Source organism: Mauremys mutica, unplaced genomic scaffold, assembly GCF_020497125.1.
Source record: "Mauremys mutica isolate MM-2020 ecotype Southern unplaced genomic scaffold, ASM2049712v1 000605F_np12_subseq_1:38232_obj, whole genome shotgun sequence".
NCBI classification, from domain to species: domain Eukaryota; kingdom Metazoa; phylum Chordata; order Testudines; family Geoemydidae; genus Mauremys; species Mauremys mutica.
The window spans coordinates 14,255-35,675 of NW_025423016.1; the positions used below are offsets into that span (position 1 = coordinate 14,255).

The window sequence follows — 21,421 nt, forward strand, 5'->3', positions numbered from 1 at the left end:
AAGCAAGAGTATAGGCAGCAGCAACAAATTTAGAGCATGTATACAAGGCAACTGTTTACATAACTGGATTGACCAGCCATAATAGTAATAATAAAAAGGATTCTGCGGCAGTGTCAGGAAGGTAGACAATTCTGGGTATTTACCTTGAGTGTTGTGAGCCTTCATTGATCAATACTTAAGTGAGTTGAAATCCCCAGATGAAAGGCTCTATATAAATGCAAATTATTATGCCATATTTAGGATTAGGATGTTAAAATGTTCTCAACTGCTTGCCGTTCATTGGTTCATAAGGATCTCTACCTGGCTTTCAGCGTCCCAGTACTCCGCCAGTGCTGGTAATGCTGTTAGTAATAGTTCATTTATCTGTTTCAGAGCATACTTGGATGTCAATGAACTGAAGAACATACTCAAACTCGATGGATCCACACACCTCAATGTCTTCTTCGCTAATTCCTCTGAGGAAGAGCTGGCTGGAGTGGCAACCTGGCCGTGGGACAAGGAAGCCTTGATGCATCTAGGTCAGTCTTAAAAGACGCTGCCCCTTTGCAAAGTTTTCTCAGGGGGAGGAAGAAGGGAAGACAATTATGCATTAAGCCCAGTGCTGATTTCTTATCATTCCACTAATAGTCTTATATAGTCAAGGGAAAAAAATCCATAATTCCCAGCTACTGGCTCACAACCAGGAAAATATTAGATTATAAAGCCAAAGCATATTATGGTATTTCTAGATGATGTCAGGCTGAAAATATTTCACCTTTTAAGTGAAGCTACTTTATAGGGCATCAGTCCCATGGGAGCACTTTGCAAAGGAGGTTGTGGGGAGGGCAAGAGGAGAATGCTGGACAGCACTGAATTATTAACCTTTGCCCATTACGGTATTAACCTTAGCCCATTACCTAGAATGTGCGCAGTTAGTTTTCCTCTTAAAATGCAATGCAGGTTTGTTGTTGTTCTATATCAGTTTGCAAAAAAAGCAAGCTGCAAAATCCCCATGTTTCTAATGTTCAATTGAGTGGAACTGGAGAGAATTTGCTACCCTGCAGCTTGGCCTGTGCATTTCTTAGCTAAGGTTGCTGAATATAGCTGCTATAGCCACAGGTATCCAGAGGCAGCCACACAACCTAGCAGATGAGTCACTACTTGGATGCTTACAGTGCCAGAGGGGTTGTATCCTTCTGAAATGATGGCTGAGCCTCAAAAGAGACAGAGGGACAGGTTACTTAAGCACCAAGAGTCTCGATATGCTTATCTGAACTACACAAACCTCCTGGTGGCAACAAAACTGGACTGGAGATCTCATGAGAACAAAGTTGATCACATTTTCCAGAGCTTCCTGCATCCAGTGTCACCTGGAAGCAGCAAATGCAGATTAAGGCAAAATGAACAACAGTGGAGGAAGTAAGTACTGTCATCCGGACTTTTCTGGACTGAGAATAAAATTCAGTTCAGATTAGATGGAGGTTTGGGGGTGGCCATTTGGATCAATTCTGATATTATCCAAGACAGATCATCTTCAGATTAAGAAAAACAACAAAGAAATGGCAAATGTAAAGTCTCTGTGAGAGATATAGGCAGAGCACAGTGTGTGTGTTCCTTCCTTTGTAACATTCTGCATGTGAACTGAACTACAGAACGCAGGGGCGGCTCCAGGCCCCAGCACGCCAAGCGCGTGCTTGGGGCGGCATGCCACGGGGGGCGTTCTGCCGGTCACCGGGAGGGCAGCAGGCAGCTCCGGTGGACCTTCCGAAGGCGTCCCTGCAGAGATTCCACTGGTCCCGCGGCTCCTGGACCTCCCGCAGACGTGCCTGTGGATGCTCCACCGGAGCCACGGGACCAGGGGACCCTCCGCAGGCACGTCTGCGGGAGGTCCACCGGAGCCGCGGGACCAGTGACCGGCAGAGCACCCCCGCGGCATGCCGCCCTGCTTGGGGCGGCGAAATGTCTAGAGCTGCCCCTGACAGAACGGCAGCCTCACTGATGGCTGTGCAGTGGTCTGGGAGTCTCCTCTACATTCAAAAGGACAATCCACAGAAAACAGAAGGTTACCACCCTCCCTAGTCAAGCAATTTGGTTGAAGCTGGCTGCTCCACCACAGGTAACCAGCATTTCACGCAGCACTCATCAGGGTCGCTCATACTACAGAAGGCGGCTAGTTAAGTACCAGTATAGAGTTCCCCCAAGAGTCATCACTCCTACACCATTTCTTACAGTGATTCCTGCTGAGAGAGTGGGATTGGAGTAGATGTGAATGCCCCATAGTCAGCATGTCCTCTTAGATGAAGCTAGGACTGACACAGCTCAGAGACTTCCTAAGAGCCAGTGCTCCTTCTGTAACTTCTTCCAGGACGGGCTGGGTCTAGTGTAGCTGTGAGTTCCCCTCCACCAACACTCCCACAACATTCTCTGCCATGACTCTGACAGCCTAAGACTGAAATAGCCTGGATTGTCCTTAAGAGCCTGGGCCACTACTCCTAGAATGACTCTTGATGGGACTGGAATAGCTCCTAAAGCTCCTACCTCTATAACTATGGAGAGAGGCCTCTGCTTGGTAAAAAGTCCTTGTAGCACCTCCTGCTGGACCCAGAGAGATGGTGGAGCTCATTTGTAATTTTGATTAGTTGTCCTTTCACTTCTGTAAGGCTGATTGTCAACAGGGTGTCTTAACAAAACAGCTTAAGTTCAGCTTCTACGGCTTATTGACCGAATTCATTGACCAGAGGGAGATCTCACTGGAGAGCTAGAAAGCCTTTAACTGACAGTTTGAGGTTGACTCACAGTAAAAGTAATAATAATAATTTCCTGTCTTAACAGCCCTTCCTGCCCCATGCTTGGTTTGTGAGAATTTTATTTTAATCTTTCCTTTCTCACTCTCTCTTTCTCTCTTCCATAAATCCAATATGTATTTAATAAAAACAATATGAAATATGCTCTGTAGTCCAGATCTAAGTGCTGGAACATAGCTTGCCTGGGTGAGGTAACTATCTTTTCTGTAAAACTACAATTGATTTAGACTCTTGACAACAATGAAAAATAGACATCTTAAACAAAGGCAAAAATAAAACAACTCTGCCCAGCTGGTTCTCTGCAGTCCAGCTCCAGTGCTCTTTAGCCAGCCTTTAGTGTGATTGCATCTCCGACTTTGGGGCATTGCCAAGATTACCAGTGATGGTAAATCCAAAATGTGGGCATCCTTAGGGGGCTGTGACAAATGATGTAACAGAGATTCTCTCTGGGTGAAATTCACTCGCCCCACATAGAGCCCAAACACTCAGGGATCTGTGTAGATGTAGTGCAGGGAGGATGGGAAGGCGAAGTTCACATGCTTCCCTCAGACAAAGAGCCAGGATGCTGGGATAGCAGGATCCACCTAAACACCGATCCACAGCCCCTCAGTTTGACTTATCATAGAATCATAGAATCTCAGGGTTGGAAGGGACCTCAGGAGGTCATCTAGTCCAACCCCCTGCTCAAAGCAGGACCAAACCCAACTAAATCATCCCAGCCAGGGCTTTGTCAAGCCTGACCTTAAAAACCTCTAAGGAAGGAGATTCCACTACCTCCCTAGGTAACCCATTCCAGTTCTTCACCACCCTACTAGTGAAAAAGTTTTTCCTAATATCCAACCTAAACCTCCCCCTCTGCAACTTGAGACCATTACTCCTTGTTCTGTCATCTTCTACCACTGAGAACAGTCTAGATCCATCCTCTTTGGAACCCCCTTTCAGGTAGTTGAAAGCAGCTATCAAATCCCCCCTCATTCTTCTCTTCTGCAGGCTTTATACAAAGCTTGTGCAGAGACTAGTTCTGTGGCATGCAGGAGATGCGCAGCCACCCCTATAGGACTGCTAGGGGCTGACTCCTGGTGCAGCCCCATGCTTGACTGAAGCAGTGCAAGCATATAAAAATGTGTTTCTTTTGCCTTCTCTCTCACATGCTCACTCTCCTCTTTTTTCCCTTCTGCACCCCGCCTGCACGCACACACTCCCTCTCCTCGCTCATTCACACACACCCCTTTATTGTTGCAACAAGAGTCAACCAACGGATGAGCATGAATAGAATCTGTGGTGTGTCATCAGTGATCTCATCCTCACAGTGCTACAGCCTCTGATAAAATTCCTCCTGCCAAACCCTTTTGCTCCTCGCGTTCTCTAACTGAACAGTGCATCACATCCACTTTTTCTTTTGCCAGTGTTCTTTCATAAACCAGTTTTCCTTTACCTGAGTAAGGCACCAGCAATGTAGGTAAACACTTTAAAATAAAAAGGCTTGTGAAAAGCCGAGTTTAACGAACTAAGGAAAGAAAATATGGAACTTCTCACTAACTCCAAATGTAGCGGAAGCCCGGCTGAAAAATAAAATGCTAACCATTACTTCAGTATGCTGCTGAACCTCCCTAACCTACCATTTACTTATCTACACGTGCCATAATTCACGTGCAAAACCTGATCACCGCTCACTTCTCTACACAGATTGAATATCCAAGCTAAGAAGTTATCACATTACTAAGATTTCCGGTTTTTTACACATTAGATTCCACGCCTTTACTAGTGTAATATGCAGTACTTTTTTCAGAAAATTAAAATGAGAGTGGCTAATAAATGAGCAGAGTATATTTCATCTGATATTTTCAAAGCTGCCTAGATGATTGGGACAACCAGTTCCAGTTGATTTTAAAGCCTCACCCTTTGTAATGTGGACTATCCACACTTTTTTGTCCAGTTATTAATTCGCAGATATCAGCAATAAGCAACATGCCTCCTAGACTTTAACCCGAGTTAGCGGGGTTCTACCAGCTATGTCTTTATCCCATGTGAACAATGCACTGTGCATGTTCTAGGTCTATTTTGTTTACCTGTCAGCATCGTATGTATTGTTTACAATCTGGAATGAAGAGCCATTGTATGTGAACATACTGGGCCAAATTCAGCTGTGGTGTAAGCTGCTGCAAATCTATTGATTTTAGTGGGATTTTTGCCTGAGTGTCTGATCCAATGCCCACTAAATCCAATGGAAAAACTCGCATTGACATCAGTGGATTCTTGGATCAGGAAGTCAGAACTGGTTCCTTGGTTTCTCATCCTTTCAGTCCTATAGCCTGCCACTTTCACATAAGCCCGTTGACTAGGATCTTGCAACTCCAGCATGCTTGGCAGAACTCTTCAGTGTCTGCTCCTGCAAAAGGCAGAGCACTGCAGGTGGGGTGCAGACCACTCTGAGCTCCCTGCTCAGCACCCAGAAGACTCAGATGCACAGTGAGGTTATAGGTCCGTTGGTACATTCTCCACTCCCCCCCTCCCCTCCGATGTTCCAAGATAAATGAGACAAAAGCAATAGCTTCTTATTTTCTCCATGCAGGTGGCATCGTGCTGAACCCTTCCTTCTACGGCATCCCTGGCCACACACACACAATGATCCATGAAATCGGGCACAGCCTGGGGCTCTATCATGTCTTCCGGGGAATCTCTGAGATCCTCTCCTGCAGTGACCCGTGCATGGAAACCGAGCCTTCCTTTGAGACTGGAGACCTCTGCGGCGACACCAACCCTGCTCCAAAGCACAAACTGTGTGGGGACCCTGGACCTGGCAATGACACGTGCGGTTTTCACAGTTTCCTAAACACACCGTACAGCAACTTCATGAGCTATGCAGGTACTCAGGCTTTGCCAGAGGTGTCTGTGATAGAAGAGGGAGGCAGAGAGGGAGGTTTGATTTTTAACCTTCTGTTGCAGATGAAACATTATCCCAAGGTCATTCATTGTTCAAATGACACTTTTCACATCTAGATATGGAAATTCAGTCTGGGACTTCCAAAGTGTGAGAGGCAACCAGTTCCTCTTTAATTTCAGTGGAGCTTGGGTTCCTTTTGTCTCCTTTGAAAATCCCAGCCTTGAAGATTGTCTCCCCATCCCTTATGGAAACAATGGATGTCAGAGGGATATTCATACCACCCATGTTGCTGGAGGAGCGTGAGATGGATAGATAATCAGACCCTGTTCATCCTCCTTGGGGTGTGCTCTAGTACCATTTGCTGGTTGTCTGAGCAAACCGTATGAGTTTGGTTTGGCTCAGGTGTTAGCGCTCTCATCTCTGGGTGACACCAGAAGTTCAAGTACTATATCATGAGCTGGGCTCTGTGCTGACATTGCAATGTAGCACTAGGAGGGCGTGCTTATCCTTCAGATAAGACACAGGGGTAGGATCCCTGCCCCTCTCCCTTGGAAGTACAATGGGCAGTGAAGAATTCCATGTTGTTTTGTGAAGAAGGTAGGAGATAGCTACTGATGGATTGACAGCATTCCCTCTTTGATTGGGCACTAGGGCCTGATTCTCAGTTGCAGTAAGGCTCTTTTACATCACCCTGGCAGTATAAAGGTGTCTTAAAGTGAGTGTAAACTATTATTAAGGCTAAGATTTTTGTCATGGAAGTCACCGAATTCGTGACTTCCAGAGACCTCCGTGACATTTTCACTTCAGCCCCGGGGCAGCGGAACTGGAGCTGTCAGCAGGCAGGTCCCCCCTACAACTCCCAGATGCTGCAGGGCACAGGGGGACCCCACAACCCTGAGCCACCACCATGGGCGGCAGGGATTCCTGCAGCCCCAAGTGACTGCCGGCAAGGGGACCCCACAGCCCCAAGCTGCAGCTGCATGGGTGGCGAGGGGGACCCTGCAGCTCCCAGTCTCGCAGGCAGTGCGGGGGTCCCCGTAGCTCCCAGCTGCCATGGACAGACCCCACAGCTCCAAGCTGCTGCCGGTGGCAGAGGGGACTCTGCACTCTCAGCCATCATGGGTGGGGGAACCCTGGAGCCCCAGCATCAGTGGGTGCTGGACTCTCTTCCCTCCCCATTTTCTAATAGTTATTAAGTCAGGGACAGGTCACAGGCTTCTGTGACTCATAGTTATTAAATCAGGGACAGGTCACGGGCTTCTATGAATTTTTGGATATTGCCCACGACCTGTCCATGACTTTTACTAAAAATAACTGTGACAAAATCTTAGCCTTAACTATTACATATACAGCCACTTTAAGGTGCCTTTGCAGAGAAGGCAGAAACACAGATTGTCCATGCAAAGTGCCATATGAGTCCTAATATATCTGTAGAGAAGCAAGTGATTAATATTATCCAGGGGCAGAGGCTGAGTTGATTTATAACACAGCTGTAGATATACCCTGGATGCTACCGGATTTAATGGGTGCGGCTGCTTCTCTTATTTTCCCATTCCTGGTTTCAAGGACAAGTATACACACAGTGACCTAGCTTTTTAGTATATGCTGTGCACTTCTCGGGATTTGGCCTGTATACTAACATTGTCATTATGCAGATATACAGATTACAGCCGGAAACTATTCCTGCCCACTAAGTTCCTATGATAATCTCACACCTACGTGTAGATGCCACCTGTTACAGTCCTCCCATTAATGTGTTTGTGTGTGTGGACAAGGGTGGAAGATTTGAGGTGGGGCCGGAATGTTTCAACATGCAGAGAGCTCTTCTGTCTGGAGGGATCCTGCCTCGCCAGCTCTCTCCACAGCTTTGACACAGCAAGGCAGGACACCGAGATACCTATCTGCTAGTGAGAACTAAAGAGGTGCTGGTGTTGTGAACAAAAGCAACTATTTATTCTTGTAAAATTAAGTGAAGCAACACGATAGGCATCTCTAGAGCTCATGCATGAATCTGTTTGCTTTTCTGTTGTTCCCAGTGGAATAAAAGTCATATCAGGATATCATATCACTGTGGAAATACCTTTGAAGCCTCTAGGCTGAGGTCATACAGCTCTGAACGACTGACTTTCTCTCTTTCTCATATCTGTATTGGTCTGTCTATCTTATCTGTTTCTTACTTTGTCTCTATAGGATGTACCCATACAGGCAATCTCCTATCTCTCTAGAATTCAGGGGATCTGGAGGGGGGGAGTGATTTGCATTGTCTTGCCTGTCCAACAGAGTCATGTTGTCTCCAAGTAAACAAAACATTGCTTCCTTAGGGCCACTCCCGTTGAAGTCAGTAGGAGTTCTGCCTCTGACTTCTATGAGAGCAGAAGTCCTAATGAAGCCTGTTTCATTTCTCTGGTCATTATATCATCTGTGGATTTGTGAGCCTTTCCTGAACGCTAATGATTCTCTCTCTCCCCTCCCCCAAAAGAGAAGCCTAGGCTGGCGTTTAGAGAGACACTTGAGCTGCAGCATAGACTGCATGTCATCTTCCTCCTCTGCCATTGTTTCTAGGGTTGAGTCCTAGCTATATTTTATTGTTCCTTTATCGTGGCTATTCAAAGCCTTTTGTGCACTTTGGGGCTTCCCTGAGGAATATTTATGGCTCTTACAGGATGTTCAGGGACGGACTGTCAATAATTATTGAGGAAATCCAAGGATTAAAGCAGCTCCTTGCATGCACACAGCAGCGTTGAGCTGGCAACTGGGATTTGATAGATATTTACAAACTAACTGCACCTGCTCAGTTTGTTTGTTTCTTTGACAAGGGGGAGTTAGTTACTCTGGGGAATTAGCAAAGGAGATGCATTGGAGACCATCCTAGCTGCATTAATTCCTGCAACGCATCTCCTGGAAGGGCTTGGGGCTGGAATTCGAAGCATTGGTTCCAACCAAAGCACCCTCCTTGTGCCATTGCTGGACAATGAGGTGGGACGGACCCCACTAAGCCAGCGAGTTCACTTTTTCTTTAGAACATTTTCATGTTCTCTCATTCCTCTTGTGCTCCACGATGCTTAGAACTGAAGGCATCTTGGCACCTACAAATAAATATAACTAATCCCCAAAATATCAAACCTATTCAAATAACCAAGCAAGCAACCAAACTGGCCTCAGTAATCCATCACCCACACAAAACCGAATGCACAAGAGCTGTGTAAAATCATTATTGTTATTTGTATTACAATCATGCCCAAAGGCACCGTATGACAGTGAAGCCTTGTTATGCTGTGTACAGTCTATACACATAGACTATAATAAGTAAGGTGACCAGACAGCAAGTGTGAAAAATCAGGACGGGGGGTGGAGGGTAACAGGAGCCTATATAAGAAAAAGACCCAAAAATCAGGACTGTCCCTATAAAATCGGGACATCTGGTCACCCTAATAGTAAGACACAGTCCTTGTTCCCAAGAGCTTTCAATCTAAACAGAGACGGCAAGGATAGAGATTAAGGTACTAGTCTGGGAGCTGTAAGATCTTCAATTCCCTGCTCCACCAGAGACTTCCTCTGGGACCTTGGGCAACTCATTTAGTCTCCCTGTGTATCTGTAAAATGGGTAGATATAAATCCCTATCTCTTAGCAGTGTTATGAAGAGGAATACACTATAATTTGGGGGGGAACTCAGATACTATCATAACAGGGGCCATTTAAGTGCCTACGATAGCTAGGTAGATAATTATCTCCATTTATGCATGGGGAAAAGCAGATGAAGTGATTTGCCCAGGGTCACCCTGGAAATCTGTGACAGAGCCATTCTGTAAAAAAAATGGAATGTTCCTGTCACCAGAAATGTCAGCATTTCAAGATGACTTTCCATTCTGATTCTGAACAGTAAGTTGAAATGTCAAAAAATTCTCATGAGATGAAACGTTTTGAAAAGTTTCAAATCAAGGATCAAAATGCCAAATTTCGACATTATTAACGTGCTGAAAAGAAATGTTTCATTCTGAATCGACATTTTGAAATGAAATTTGATTTTAAATAGACATTTCAAAACTCAACAGAATTTTTTGTTTGTATTCCCTTGACTGGATTTTTTTTAAATCATTTAATTTGATCTTTTCCTGTGAAAAAATGCTGATATTTACTGATGGAGGAAAAAAAATTGGTTAAAAAAATGTGGGTAGTTCTTTTGAATACAGATTTCCTGAGTGCCAGCTCAGTGCGGAACCCACAAGAGCATCCTTCATAGATTTACAGAGTTTAAGGCCAAAAAGGACCATTAGATCATCTAGTCTGAACTCCTGTATATAACAGGGCATTACATTTCCCCACTTACCCGTGTCGTGAGCCCAGTAACTTATGTCTGATTAAAACCTATCTTCCAGAAAGGCATCCAGTCTTGATCTGAAGACATCAAAAGATTTCATAAATGGTCAGATGACAAAACTGACCCTGGTTTTATACTGTGCTAGGTTCCCGGAAAATTCGTTTCCATGCTCACAACCATCTGCTCACCTCAAACTTTCCCCTACCCAGCCTCAACCCATCACTACTGCAGACTCGGGACCCCGCTATTTACTATTGCCAACTGACTTGTGGGTAGTGGAGGTCTCTTGTGCGTCGCCTACTGCCTTCTGGGTCTCTGAGGGGTGACAAGTGGCTGATCCCGCATTTTCTACCTTTGGAGAGAGGGGCAATTAGACTCACTTATCCCAGTTATCTTTGGAGAGGCCAAGCAGCAGCTTGACACCCACTCCTTCACTTTCACAGGGGATAGAGGGTGAGAGAGAACCTCCATCTTTTGGTGCAAGTGGTTCTGTATTTCCACAGAGGCAGGTAGCTCCATGCCATACTCTCTTGTTACCCCCCTAGGCCTTATGGGGCATTACCTTCCGTGAGGCTTAGTGCAGAGCCAGCTGTGGTGGGAAAGGGAGGACATGGAGGAGGATGTGTGGAGAGCCAGTCCAATCAGAAAGGGAGCTAAAGAAGAAACGGAGGCGGGATAAGGAAGGCGTGGGGGAGAGTCATGCACTGAATTGCGCTTTCATTCCATTCCCTGCTCACATTTCCTTAAAGACAAAATCTTTTTCCGCTTTCAGAGATTCAGGTGTAGCCCCAGCTCTGACCAGATGGTGCTGCACTCAGGCTTTCTGGCTCCTTTCATACCTCTATGCATCACTGCCCCCCTTAGGGTGACCTTCAGGATCCCCTGTGTGCCCCAGGCCATAGCAAGAGAGAAGGGCTGTTGTTGTTGGGTTTTTTTTTTCTGTTTCTTTTCACCTGTCTCCAGAAGTGATGACTGCACTAATTTGTTCACAGGCCATTAACTCCGGAGAGCAGGGAGAGCCCATCCTGACATCTGCAAGGAGCTTGGGAGCTCATGTTCACCACATCATAATTCTCTCCTCTCCCTCCTTATCTCTCGCTTTGTTGGTTTTCAGACGACGACTGCACCAATTCCTTCACGCCCAATCAGATGGCAAGAATGCACTGCTACTTGGATCTGGTGTACCAGAGCTGGCAGCCTGTCAAGAAGCCCGCTCCAATTGCCATTGCCCCGCAGATCGTGGACCAAACTTCGAACTCCATCGCTCTGGAGTGGTTTCCTCCCGTTGACGGTCATTTCTTTGAAAGGTGATCACGAGCTTTGATGTGCTGCAGCACTTAACCTGAAAGAGTCAGGGGAAGCGAGCATGGAAGTAACCAGACGCCCTAGTTCAGGAAAGCAGTTAAGCATGTGCTTAAGTGCTGTCCTGAATAGAGATGCTTTCCTGAATTAGAGCTAGAATCAATAGCTTATTGATCTATTTTCACCATCTCTATCAGTCCCTTTGTTCCTTCATTGGGCTGGAGCATTCTCTCCAGGTCCTTTGATTGGACATTTAAAGAGCAAACCTCCTCCACATTTTATCTCAAGAAGCGATTCTGGGTTTGCGATCTCTGTTATTGCTGCTCATTCACAAATAGATACTCACAAACAGCCCTATTATCTTCACCTCGGAGGGCAAGCCCTTCCTACTCCCACGTGCAAAACAGGCAAATCCTGCCTGTGCGTCCTTGCTTCAGAGCTCAGATCCACTAGACAAGAGGGCAGCGGTGTTTGGGAGAGCACGCCCCCTCTGCTGTGCACAGTAGCAGAGCAGGTGGAAATGGAGCACAGAGCCGGAAGATCCTTGCTCCTCTCTGCTCTGCAACATTCCGAAATGACCAGTAGGGCTACTTTGCAGAACATCTCAGCAGCCGCATTACCGCTAGGAGGGTGGATTCTTTTCCCCACCCCACAGAACAATTAGACAGTGCACAGACCAGTTGCTCAGGCTTGTAAGTGGCATGCACGATTTGCCCCTATAAGCCTGGAGTGTGCATTTTGCTATCTATCAAGTAGAACCTGTATAGAAGAGGGCATGTGCATATGCAGCGAGCTGCAAGTCGTCAGTACAGAACCAAGATTGATGCAATGCCGTGAATGATCATTTCAACACGTAACAGTCAGGCAGTTCATAGTTACAGCAAGCGTAACTCAGCCCTCCACTGCTCTCTACTTGCCCAAGCCATCTTTCCTGTCTACACTTCTGGTTTTGGTCATGGAGCATCCTTTCCCCACCACAGATAACAGGGAAAAGCTTCGGCAGCTCCCCATTGCTAGCACCTTCCCGCTACAGCAGTGGGGGAAGGTTCCATCAGCTCCTCGCTGCTGGAGCTCTTCTTCTCCGCAGGGAAAGACTCCAGCAGTGGGGAAAGGCTCTGGCAGGAGGGAGGCAGTGGGGAAAGGATGAGCCTTTCCCTGCTGCCTCCCTCCTGCCAGAGCCTTTCACTGACCCATGTAGCTACAGGCTGCAGTGTGGACGCAGCTTGCTTGCTTTTCACTACGGTGGGTAGCTACAAATACCCACTGACAGAAGTGGTGTGTAGTGTAGACGTAGCCTCAAGGTGTATGCCATTAACATATATTTCTATGCAAATTGGCTGAGTGGTGGTAGCCATGGGAAGCCTAACTGAACTTCCTCCCACATTTACAGACTCAGTCTTAGCATTACCGTAACCATGCCAAAATAATACATTGCCAAATGCCAAAATAATACAATGCCAAATGCTGGGACTGGACAACAGGAGACTGATCACCTGTTCTGTTCATTCCCTCTGAAGCATCTGGCACTGGTCACTGTCAGAGACAGGATACTAGGCTAGATGGCCATCGGTCTGATCCAATGTGGCCATTCTTTTGTAATAACATACTTTGTTTGCATTGAATTTCCATGTTTGTTTTTTTTATAAAAGAGAAAACTTTATTGAGCTCCCATTGGAACCAATGCATTCTGCAGTGTATGAGGCTGAATGTGCAGCATTCCAGATACGAGCATATCAGTACATGAATATCTGTCTCAACACCCATATTTATTTAAAGGAAAGCACCTTGAAATATGGGGCATTCACTGGATGTAATTCTCCCCTATATAGAGCATCATACAAGAACTGTGCACCATTTAAGACTCACTTACACTCTATTTTGTGGCTATAAGTGGTGTATAGGGATGGTTCTGACCCTCTGTGCAAAAAGAGTGAATTTCACGCTTTCTGCACGGTAATGCAGGAAATGTCATGTCATATCAGATCAATATCTGATCCAGAGGGTTTTAGATCACATTTATTTTGCTTGTACTTTTGTAAACTCTCCGTTACTTCAATTGTAGTTTTGCAGCAAGACAAACTGCTTTGAGAATGTACTTCTGAAAATGTATAGGATCTTATATGAATCATTGAGACTTCTCAGTCAGTTTTAGTCTATATTCATCATGAAAAGGGTAAATTAAGCTTCCCCAATATGCATTTAATTTAGATTTCATAAGGAAGTTATTGTATGTTAAATAAATACCATCTGACTGTTAAAAACATACTGATACAGCATTAATTGTTATGTAACAAAATATGTCTCTATTACACATTTCTTAAACTTCATCAGTATGTTTTTAATAACTCATAGCTAGTTGGTGCTTAAATGACACACAATGGATAGCCTGTTAGTCTGGAAAGTCATAACAAAGTTATCATATATTAAATAAATACTGATTTCTTAGAAACATATCCTTTGGGGCTTGACATTTATGTGATCAATATTACTATAGATAGTTAAAGAGACATTGTCAAGTAGCCTAGGTCCAATTTTTCATCTTTTAAAAATTTCCCACCCTAATATAAAGATTAGTGTTTCTGTGACTCTTTTAAAAAAATAGATTTTGCTACAATCGTTTTGTTTTTCTTAAAAGTAAATACTACTTCTTATATGTTGAGTAAACCCAACACAGTTGTGCCGTCAGAGGGCCCAATCCTACTCCTGCTTACAAATATGCTTAACTTTAAGTACCAAAGATGAGCACATGTAAGCATTTGCGGGTTCTGAGGCATAATGAAAGAGAACTAGGAGGTGAGGCTGGTCATAGTCTTATCTGTGTGGGAAAGGGCTGTCATGAAGGGCTTTTTTCTCACAGCATAAATCATGGGCCAAATCGTGCTTCCTTTGCTGAAATGAGTAGAACATTCACTTCAATGGGACTTCTCATGTAAATTTCAGGAGACTGATTCTCCACTGCTATGCACCTTGGGCCCACTGAGACCCCTTTTACATTGCTCTGGCAGCATAAAGGGGGCTTCAAGTGAGCGTAAATATAATTTATGCTCACCTTAAGTCCCTCATACACTGTCAGAGCAGTATAAGGTAGCCTCAGTCTAAATGAGAATCAGGCCCATAAAACCTAGCCATATATTATCAAAGAACAGAGGGCATGTTATGCTGCTGTAATGGAGGCCACTAGGTCTCATAAGCTTGATGAGACACAAAGCATGACACCAAGGTGTCTTTTAGGATAAATTTTAGTGTAAATTCATATTGCCATCTCTTGTGATTTTGTCACAAGTCTTGCAATAGTCATTGTTTTTCTTAAAGGCCCAGCTTCCAGAGTCAGGTGATTACATGAGAATCTTAGCTTTCATTTTAAAAAAAAGGTATGTTTCTGTCCCTCATGGTTGCAGAGAAAAGCTTGAAAATGTGATCCCTAAAGGCTCAAAAACAGAAGGAAAATAAAAAGAACCAGAAACGGATTAATCTAATTATTTTGGGAGCCTTGATCTGTGATTTTTAGAAAGCTTTGAGTTGGTGACACTGTGTTCTTAGTTTTCTGTAATATGTGTGGAGAGGAAAGGGTTATTTATTCATAACAAATGGCCAGTGCACCTCAGCAAACATAGTTGTACCAAATACCTACGCTATTGGTACACTCAGTCAATCAAATGACTCCATAGGTAGGTATTTTATGTAGTGTGTGGCTAGTATGCCATACTAGGGTGAAATTTTTATGCCTGTCCCTAAATTCTAGTAGGTTACTGAGCCCCTAAGTCTTTTAACACTCAAATCTGTGGGTAAATAGTGCCTCCCAGTCACGTGGGTCTAGAATAGAGCTATGTGAAATTTTAGGGATGAAACATATTCAGGTCAACCAAAACATGCTGAGAATTGTGTTGAATTTGCCCATTTTTTTATCCAGAAAATAAAGGGCAAAAAAACTCCAAAAAAATCTAATTTTGTAGTTTTGATATTTTCAAAAGGAAACATTTTGGTTTTTTTATTTGAAATTAGTTTTAATTTTGAATTTTACTTCCATTTTTTTTTTAAAGAAGTTTTAGGTCAAGCTAAACATTTCAATTGTCCTGAAACATTTTTTTTTTTACTTTTTTTGTTTCACCAAAAAAATGGGGAAAAAAATTGATTTTGTAACAACCCAAACTGAAATATTCACACAGCTCTGATCTGGAGTACCTGTGATCCATGTATTCTGCAGAGAAGGCTTGTCTCATGGAATAAAAGCATTACCAGAGTCTGATGTCAAACATATGTGTTTAAAATAATACTAATAATAAAAATAAAAAAGAGGAAACAAAGGGGGAGAGAGAAACCCTGTTCATTTCCTGACTGTCTCAGACCTATTTTAATCTTGTTGTTATCAAGCGTCCATTCATGGGGCTACTGCTTGATATGCACAGTTTGAATATAAACAGTTATTGTTATGGGGCTGTGTCATGTGGCCTGCTTAGGCAAGAGCGCACTGAGTGCATCTGATCTTCCAACTCTTCATCAAGGCAACTGCATTAATTTCCATGGAGCTGATGATATCTCATTCTTTGCAATACAGTATTTCATGCAGCACAATTTCTAGATCTAGATAACTGGGGGCTTTTTTGTTTGTTTGTTTGTTTGCTTTAATCACCCTTGAAAGTTTCAGTGTCTCCAAGGACATGCAAGAGATTCTGAACTCCAAGTGAGATATATAGGTGTTTTTATCTTCAAAAACTTTAATCTGGATGGAGCCAGCCGTGGCAGGAGAGAATGGCATTTCTCCACTGTTCACTGTTTGGTTGCAAATTCATCTTAAATAGGCTGCGATAAGGTTTGTCTCAGTATAAGCTACTGAACCCATTGCACTGAAATGTATAATTATGGGAGCACGTCACTTCTAGGCCATAAACTCTATACACTGAAATGTGCCCAATACTTGGTTTCTCCAAAAACAAGGAGGGCTAGATTTTCCATTACCCTGTACTCATGTGCACCCAGTCTACCTGTATAAATTATTGCATGTATAACTTACTGCCATTCTGAATTAGGAACATTTTAAACCCACTGTGTCCTCATTTGCAGGGTAGTGAAGAATCTGGCTCGGAGAGTCACAAACCTGTAAGAGCAAACCCTTAATCAGTTCTGACGCCCATGTCTGCGTACAGGATTTGTGTGCCCACATGTGCATGATTCGACAAACCGAAAGCTTTAACCCAGAGTGTAACACTCCTTTTGAACCAGTGGAGTTATGCCGGGGCTGAGTTTTGCTCCCAGTTTGGAAAAGTAAGAGGAGAACATCTGCTTACAGCCTTTCCCACATGATGATTCTCGTGATTTCTCTTACCTCCAAGTCGTTGCTGAGAAAGGGAAATGTTTGTCTGTAAGCCTGCTGCTTTTTCCACCATGACAGCCTATGATGAAACTATAGCTGCTCATTTGAGGAAAAAGCCATCCTAAATGCGGAAACTTGGATTTCCATGCCCTGTGTTCCTCCAGGAGCAAGTGCTAGTGCAGGAGTTTCTTTGTAGAGAGACTGAGAACTATTAGCTATTAGGGGCTAATAAACAAATTACTATTAGGGTCTAAAACAAATGCATGATGATAATTCTGCGTTTCACTTACTTAGTATCTTTCATCCCAGGATCTTAAAGCATTTTACAAATGTTAATTAGTTGAGCCCTATTATTTACTCAAACCATGACTAACTCAATAGTTAACACGTCCTATGAAATAGTTTAGTGGAGTTAACCGGTGTGTTGGTCTCTATAAGGGTACGTCTACACTACCCGCTGGATTGGCGGGTAGCAAGCTATCTATCGGGGATCGATTTATTGTGTGTAGTGTAGATGCGATAAATCAATCCCCGATCGTATTCCCGTCGACTGCTGAAATCCAGCAGTGCGAGAGGCAGAAGCAAAGTCAACAGGGGAGCCACGGCCATTGATCCAGCGCCGTGAGGATGCGAAGTAAGTAATTGTAATTCGATCTAAGATACATCGATTTCAGCTATGCTATTCTCGTAGCTGAAGTTGCATATCTTAGATTGATCCTCCTCCCCCAGTGCAGACCAGGCCTTAAAGTCACATGATATCGTTCTGCTCCCTGAATGGGTGGTCAACTTTTTTTGAATGGAAGACCCACAAATGATGAAAGCAGGTAACACATCATAGAATAATAGAAGTGTAGGACTGGAATGGACCTCAGTAGGTCATCGAATCCAGTACCCTGCACTCAAGGCAGGACTATGTAATAACTAGATGGTTCCTGACAGGAGTTTGCCTAACCTGTTCTTAAAAACCTCCAGTGACAGAGATTCCACAACCTCCCTAGGCAATTTGTTCCAGTGCTTAACTACCCTGTCTGGAAGTTTTTCCTAATGTCCAACCTAAACCTCCCTTGCTGCAATTTAAGCCTATTGCTTTTTGTCCCATCCTCAGAAATTAATGACAACAATTGTTCACCCTCCTCCTTGTAACAACCTTGTATGTACTTGAGAACTGTAATCATGTCTCCCCTCACTCTCCTTTTTTCAAGACTAAACAAACCAATTTTTTTTCAATCTTCCCTCATAGGTCATGTTTTCTAGACCAGTGTTTCTCAACAATCAGTCCATGGACCAGCACCGGTCCCTGAGATCTCCCTGACACAGATTAGGAAGGCAGCAAGCTGGTCCCTGGTAACAAAAAAGGTTGAGAAACACTGTTCTAGACCTCTAATCATTTTTATTGCTCTCATTTGGACTTTCTCCAATTTGTCCACATCTTTCCTGAATGTGGCACCCAGAACTGGACACACTACTGCAGCTGAGACCTTATCAGCATGGAGTAGAGCAGAAGAATTACCAGTACTTCTCGTGTCTTGCTTTCAACACTCCTGCTAATACGTCCAGAATGATGTTTGCTTTTTTTGCAACAGTGTTACGCTATTGACTTACATTTAACTTGTGATACACTATAACCCCCAGATCCCTTTCCACAGTACTCCTTAGGCAGACATTTCCAATTTTGTATTTTTACAGTGTATTGTTCCTTCCTAACTGGAGTACTTTGCATTTTTCCGTATTGAATTTCATCCTGTTTGGATTCAGCCATTTGTCCGGGTTGTCCAGATCATTTTGAATTTTAATCCTATCCTCCGACCTCGCAGTCCCTCTGAGCTTGGTATCGTCCACAAACTCTATAAACGTAATCTCTCTATGCCACATCTTTGAATGGATAATCCATTTGTGCCAAAATTTGTGATCCCTTCATGATCTGCAAACACTTTTCAAAAATACTTCCAAATGAATAAGGGCCAGAGGCATTGCAAACTGCCGGGCAGGCCAGATCTTCAGCTGGTGCAAATCAGTATCGCTTTATTGAAGTCAATGGAGGTATGCCAATTTACACCCGTTGAGGTTCTGGCCCTGTGCGCTTTTTAGTAAAAATATTTGTGAATCAGTGAGGTTGGTTTGTTGTTTGGTTTTTTCCCATACTCTACCAGCTTTGCTCACAGAACCTTATTCAGGTAGCTGTTATTAACCATATTTTACAGATGGGGAAATTGCAGCAGCAGAAGTGCCTTACCTAATGTCATGCATGAAGTCCATGACAGAGCCAGGAATTGAACTGAACTCTCCTGCTGCCTATTTCTCTGCTTTAGCAACTGGACAGAGTTTTCTTTCATTGGAGTTTGATCCAGTTGTAGCGAAGAAAAAACAAATAACCCAGCATGGTTTTACAAGTTGCTGTCATTTCATATTCTGTACTCATTTTAAAAACACAGATGCAGTCTTCACAGGCTATTAGCTGAACCCTACGGAAGGTCATGCTGCAAAGTGCTGTTTGCCAATGCCCTAAGAAAAGGGGGTTAAGTGGAATTGAATTCTAAGTCTTGTGGCTTTTAGTATTGTAGGAGAAGCAGCTCATTCAGCTGTTACTAAGTTGATGTGTTCTCCTGTTTTCCTGGCTTCCTAGAGAAGTGGGATCAGCATGCGATCTGTGTACAGAAGGAAGAGTCCTGGTGCAATATGCCTTCGGTGCCTCTTCACCAATGCCATGTGATCCATCTGGGCACTGGAGTCCACGGGAAGCAGAAGGTAAGTCGGAGGGAGGGATGGCTCTGCCACGGAAGGGAAAAGGTGGGGGATGGGGGGAAACACTGGAGATGGGAAAGAAGGGAGAACAACAGAGAGGTAGAAAGGGGCAAAATGAGGAAGAGAGGAGGTTAACATTGGTTATCTTTTCATGTGGCATGAATGAAAATAAAGGGCAGAGAAGCACACAGGACCAGCTTCTGCCATGGCATAGCTCATTAGCTGAAATCTGTGTGCTCAGACATACCTGTACAGCTCCTAGTTCAGTCAGTGGGAGTTGAGCATGAATTTCTGAGAGCAGAACTGTGCCAAGAAACCGTGACTAATCTGATTTGTAATGTGAAGTGAAAGAGGTGCCGGCAGAGAGGCCTGTTTACATTAACTCACAAAAATGCAATGTTTCATTTTATTTATTGAGGTCCAGATTCTACCACCTTTACTCGCATTGGGTAGTACCTTAGTCCAGGAGTAGCCTCATTGAAAGCAGTGGGGACTACTTGCAGAGCAAAGTACTCGGCAGTAGGAATAAGGGAGGCAAAATCACTTCCTTGATTAATTAATGAACTGCTTGATTAATTTCAATGTATCACAAATGGCAAGTGCTGACTTATGGGTGTTACTGTGAATAGTCCTGCATAGCAATTAATGCCAAGAAATTTAAAAAAACCCAACAACACAGCACAAGTTTAAATGTTTGCCTGCTGGTTATGCAGTGTTAGCTCAACAAGGTGAGAAAAAGCTTGGGAGAGTTGATTCCCTGCTCAGTTACACCCAATTTACATGGGGTAGCTCTGTCCATTTCAATGGAGTTATACCAGTGTAGAACTGATTTAAGACAATGGAGAATTGGGCCCCAGATTTTTATAAACCACCTTCCTAGTGTATCTTAATATAGGATCCTTCACTGGTTTCTGGGGACTGCAGAACCTTTTCCATATTTTAGAAGAAAAACTTTTTCAGCAGGAATCCTTGCTATATAGTTCCTTTCCCCCTTTTCATCCATGTGAAGCAGATTTTTGTCCAAGCACTGATTATTCCAGTTTTAGATTCAGCTATTAAGCTGGATATTTTACGAGCACTGCAACTGAGACTCAGATCATGGTATGAAATGTTTTTTCTGAGGTTGGTAGTAATTGAACTGGTTTTCCATAAGAAGCTGTGACCCATTGTTGGTTTCACCTCATCAAGATGATCAGGGAATCAGAAATGGGCGAGACAGCTGTCAAAGGTTTTGGTCTCCTTAAAGAGGGTGAGAGACAGAAAATAGATTGTGTGAATAATTCACATTGAATAACTTATTTGGTGTATCTAGCCTCTTCTTTTTTTTTCTGTCCGTTGAATGTCCACAAGCAGATCTCAGTGCTCTCAAATGCATCCCCCATTGAAGTTCATCTGACAGATTGGTCACATTTTTAAAGTCTGTGTTTTAATCACAAACAGTGAATGGATGATACTCAAAAGTTAAAACATGTTTTGTGATTGGTTGTAGAAATTCCATGCCATTATTTCTGTTCCTTGACTTGTTGACTTATAACTACTATAATCTAGAGGAGGTACGAAGAAGCCAATAGGGCTTTGTATCTTTCACGGTGAGGGAGCAGAGAAGCAGGATTAGAGCATTTTGGATCCCTTGAAATAGAGCTGTATAGAGGATGGAAGTCTCATTTCACAAAGGATCTTGAGATTTCAAACTCTGGCTTTATTCAGAATCAGACCGAAAATAGAAAACTTCTAAATTCTCCACGAAGGAAAATTCTCTCCTCCCCCCCAATTAGTTTTGGGTCTCAGTCAACCCATTTTGTTTCTATTCATTTTGTTACATGTTGATGTTCTTTATACCTTTTCTAATATATCATAAATATAATACAAAAGATAAACAATGTTAAAACAATGTCATTTCAAAACAAAAGATCGAAATGTTTCAACATTGTCAAAACTCACCCCCCATCCCAGTTTTCTTCCAAAATGAAATTCTGGTGAAATCAACCCCATTCTGCAAAGCATAATGATTTTGACAGACCCGCACAATGCATTGGAATATGGGGTTCTGGCGAAATTTTTCCAACTAGTGCTAATTTGA

General features: G+C 43.6%; 1 protein-coding gene across 1 annotated transcript; it reads left to right on the plus strand.

The window, feature by feature from the left end:
• Positions 1-372: 372 nt before the first annotated feature.
• LOC123357428 (pappalysin-1-like) lies at positions 373-19,344 on the plus strand (the record flags this gene model as incomplete). The annotated part of the gene is made up of 4 exons (XM_045000671.1): positions 373-518; positions 5,356-5,649; positions 11,101-11,293; positions 19,223-19,344. Coding segments are annotated over 4 exons (755 nt in total), but the record flags the coding sequence as incomplete, so codon positions are not given.
• Between the last annotated feature and the right edge of the window lie 2,077 nt (positions 19,345-21,421).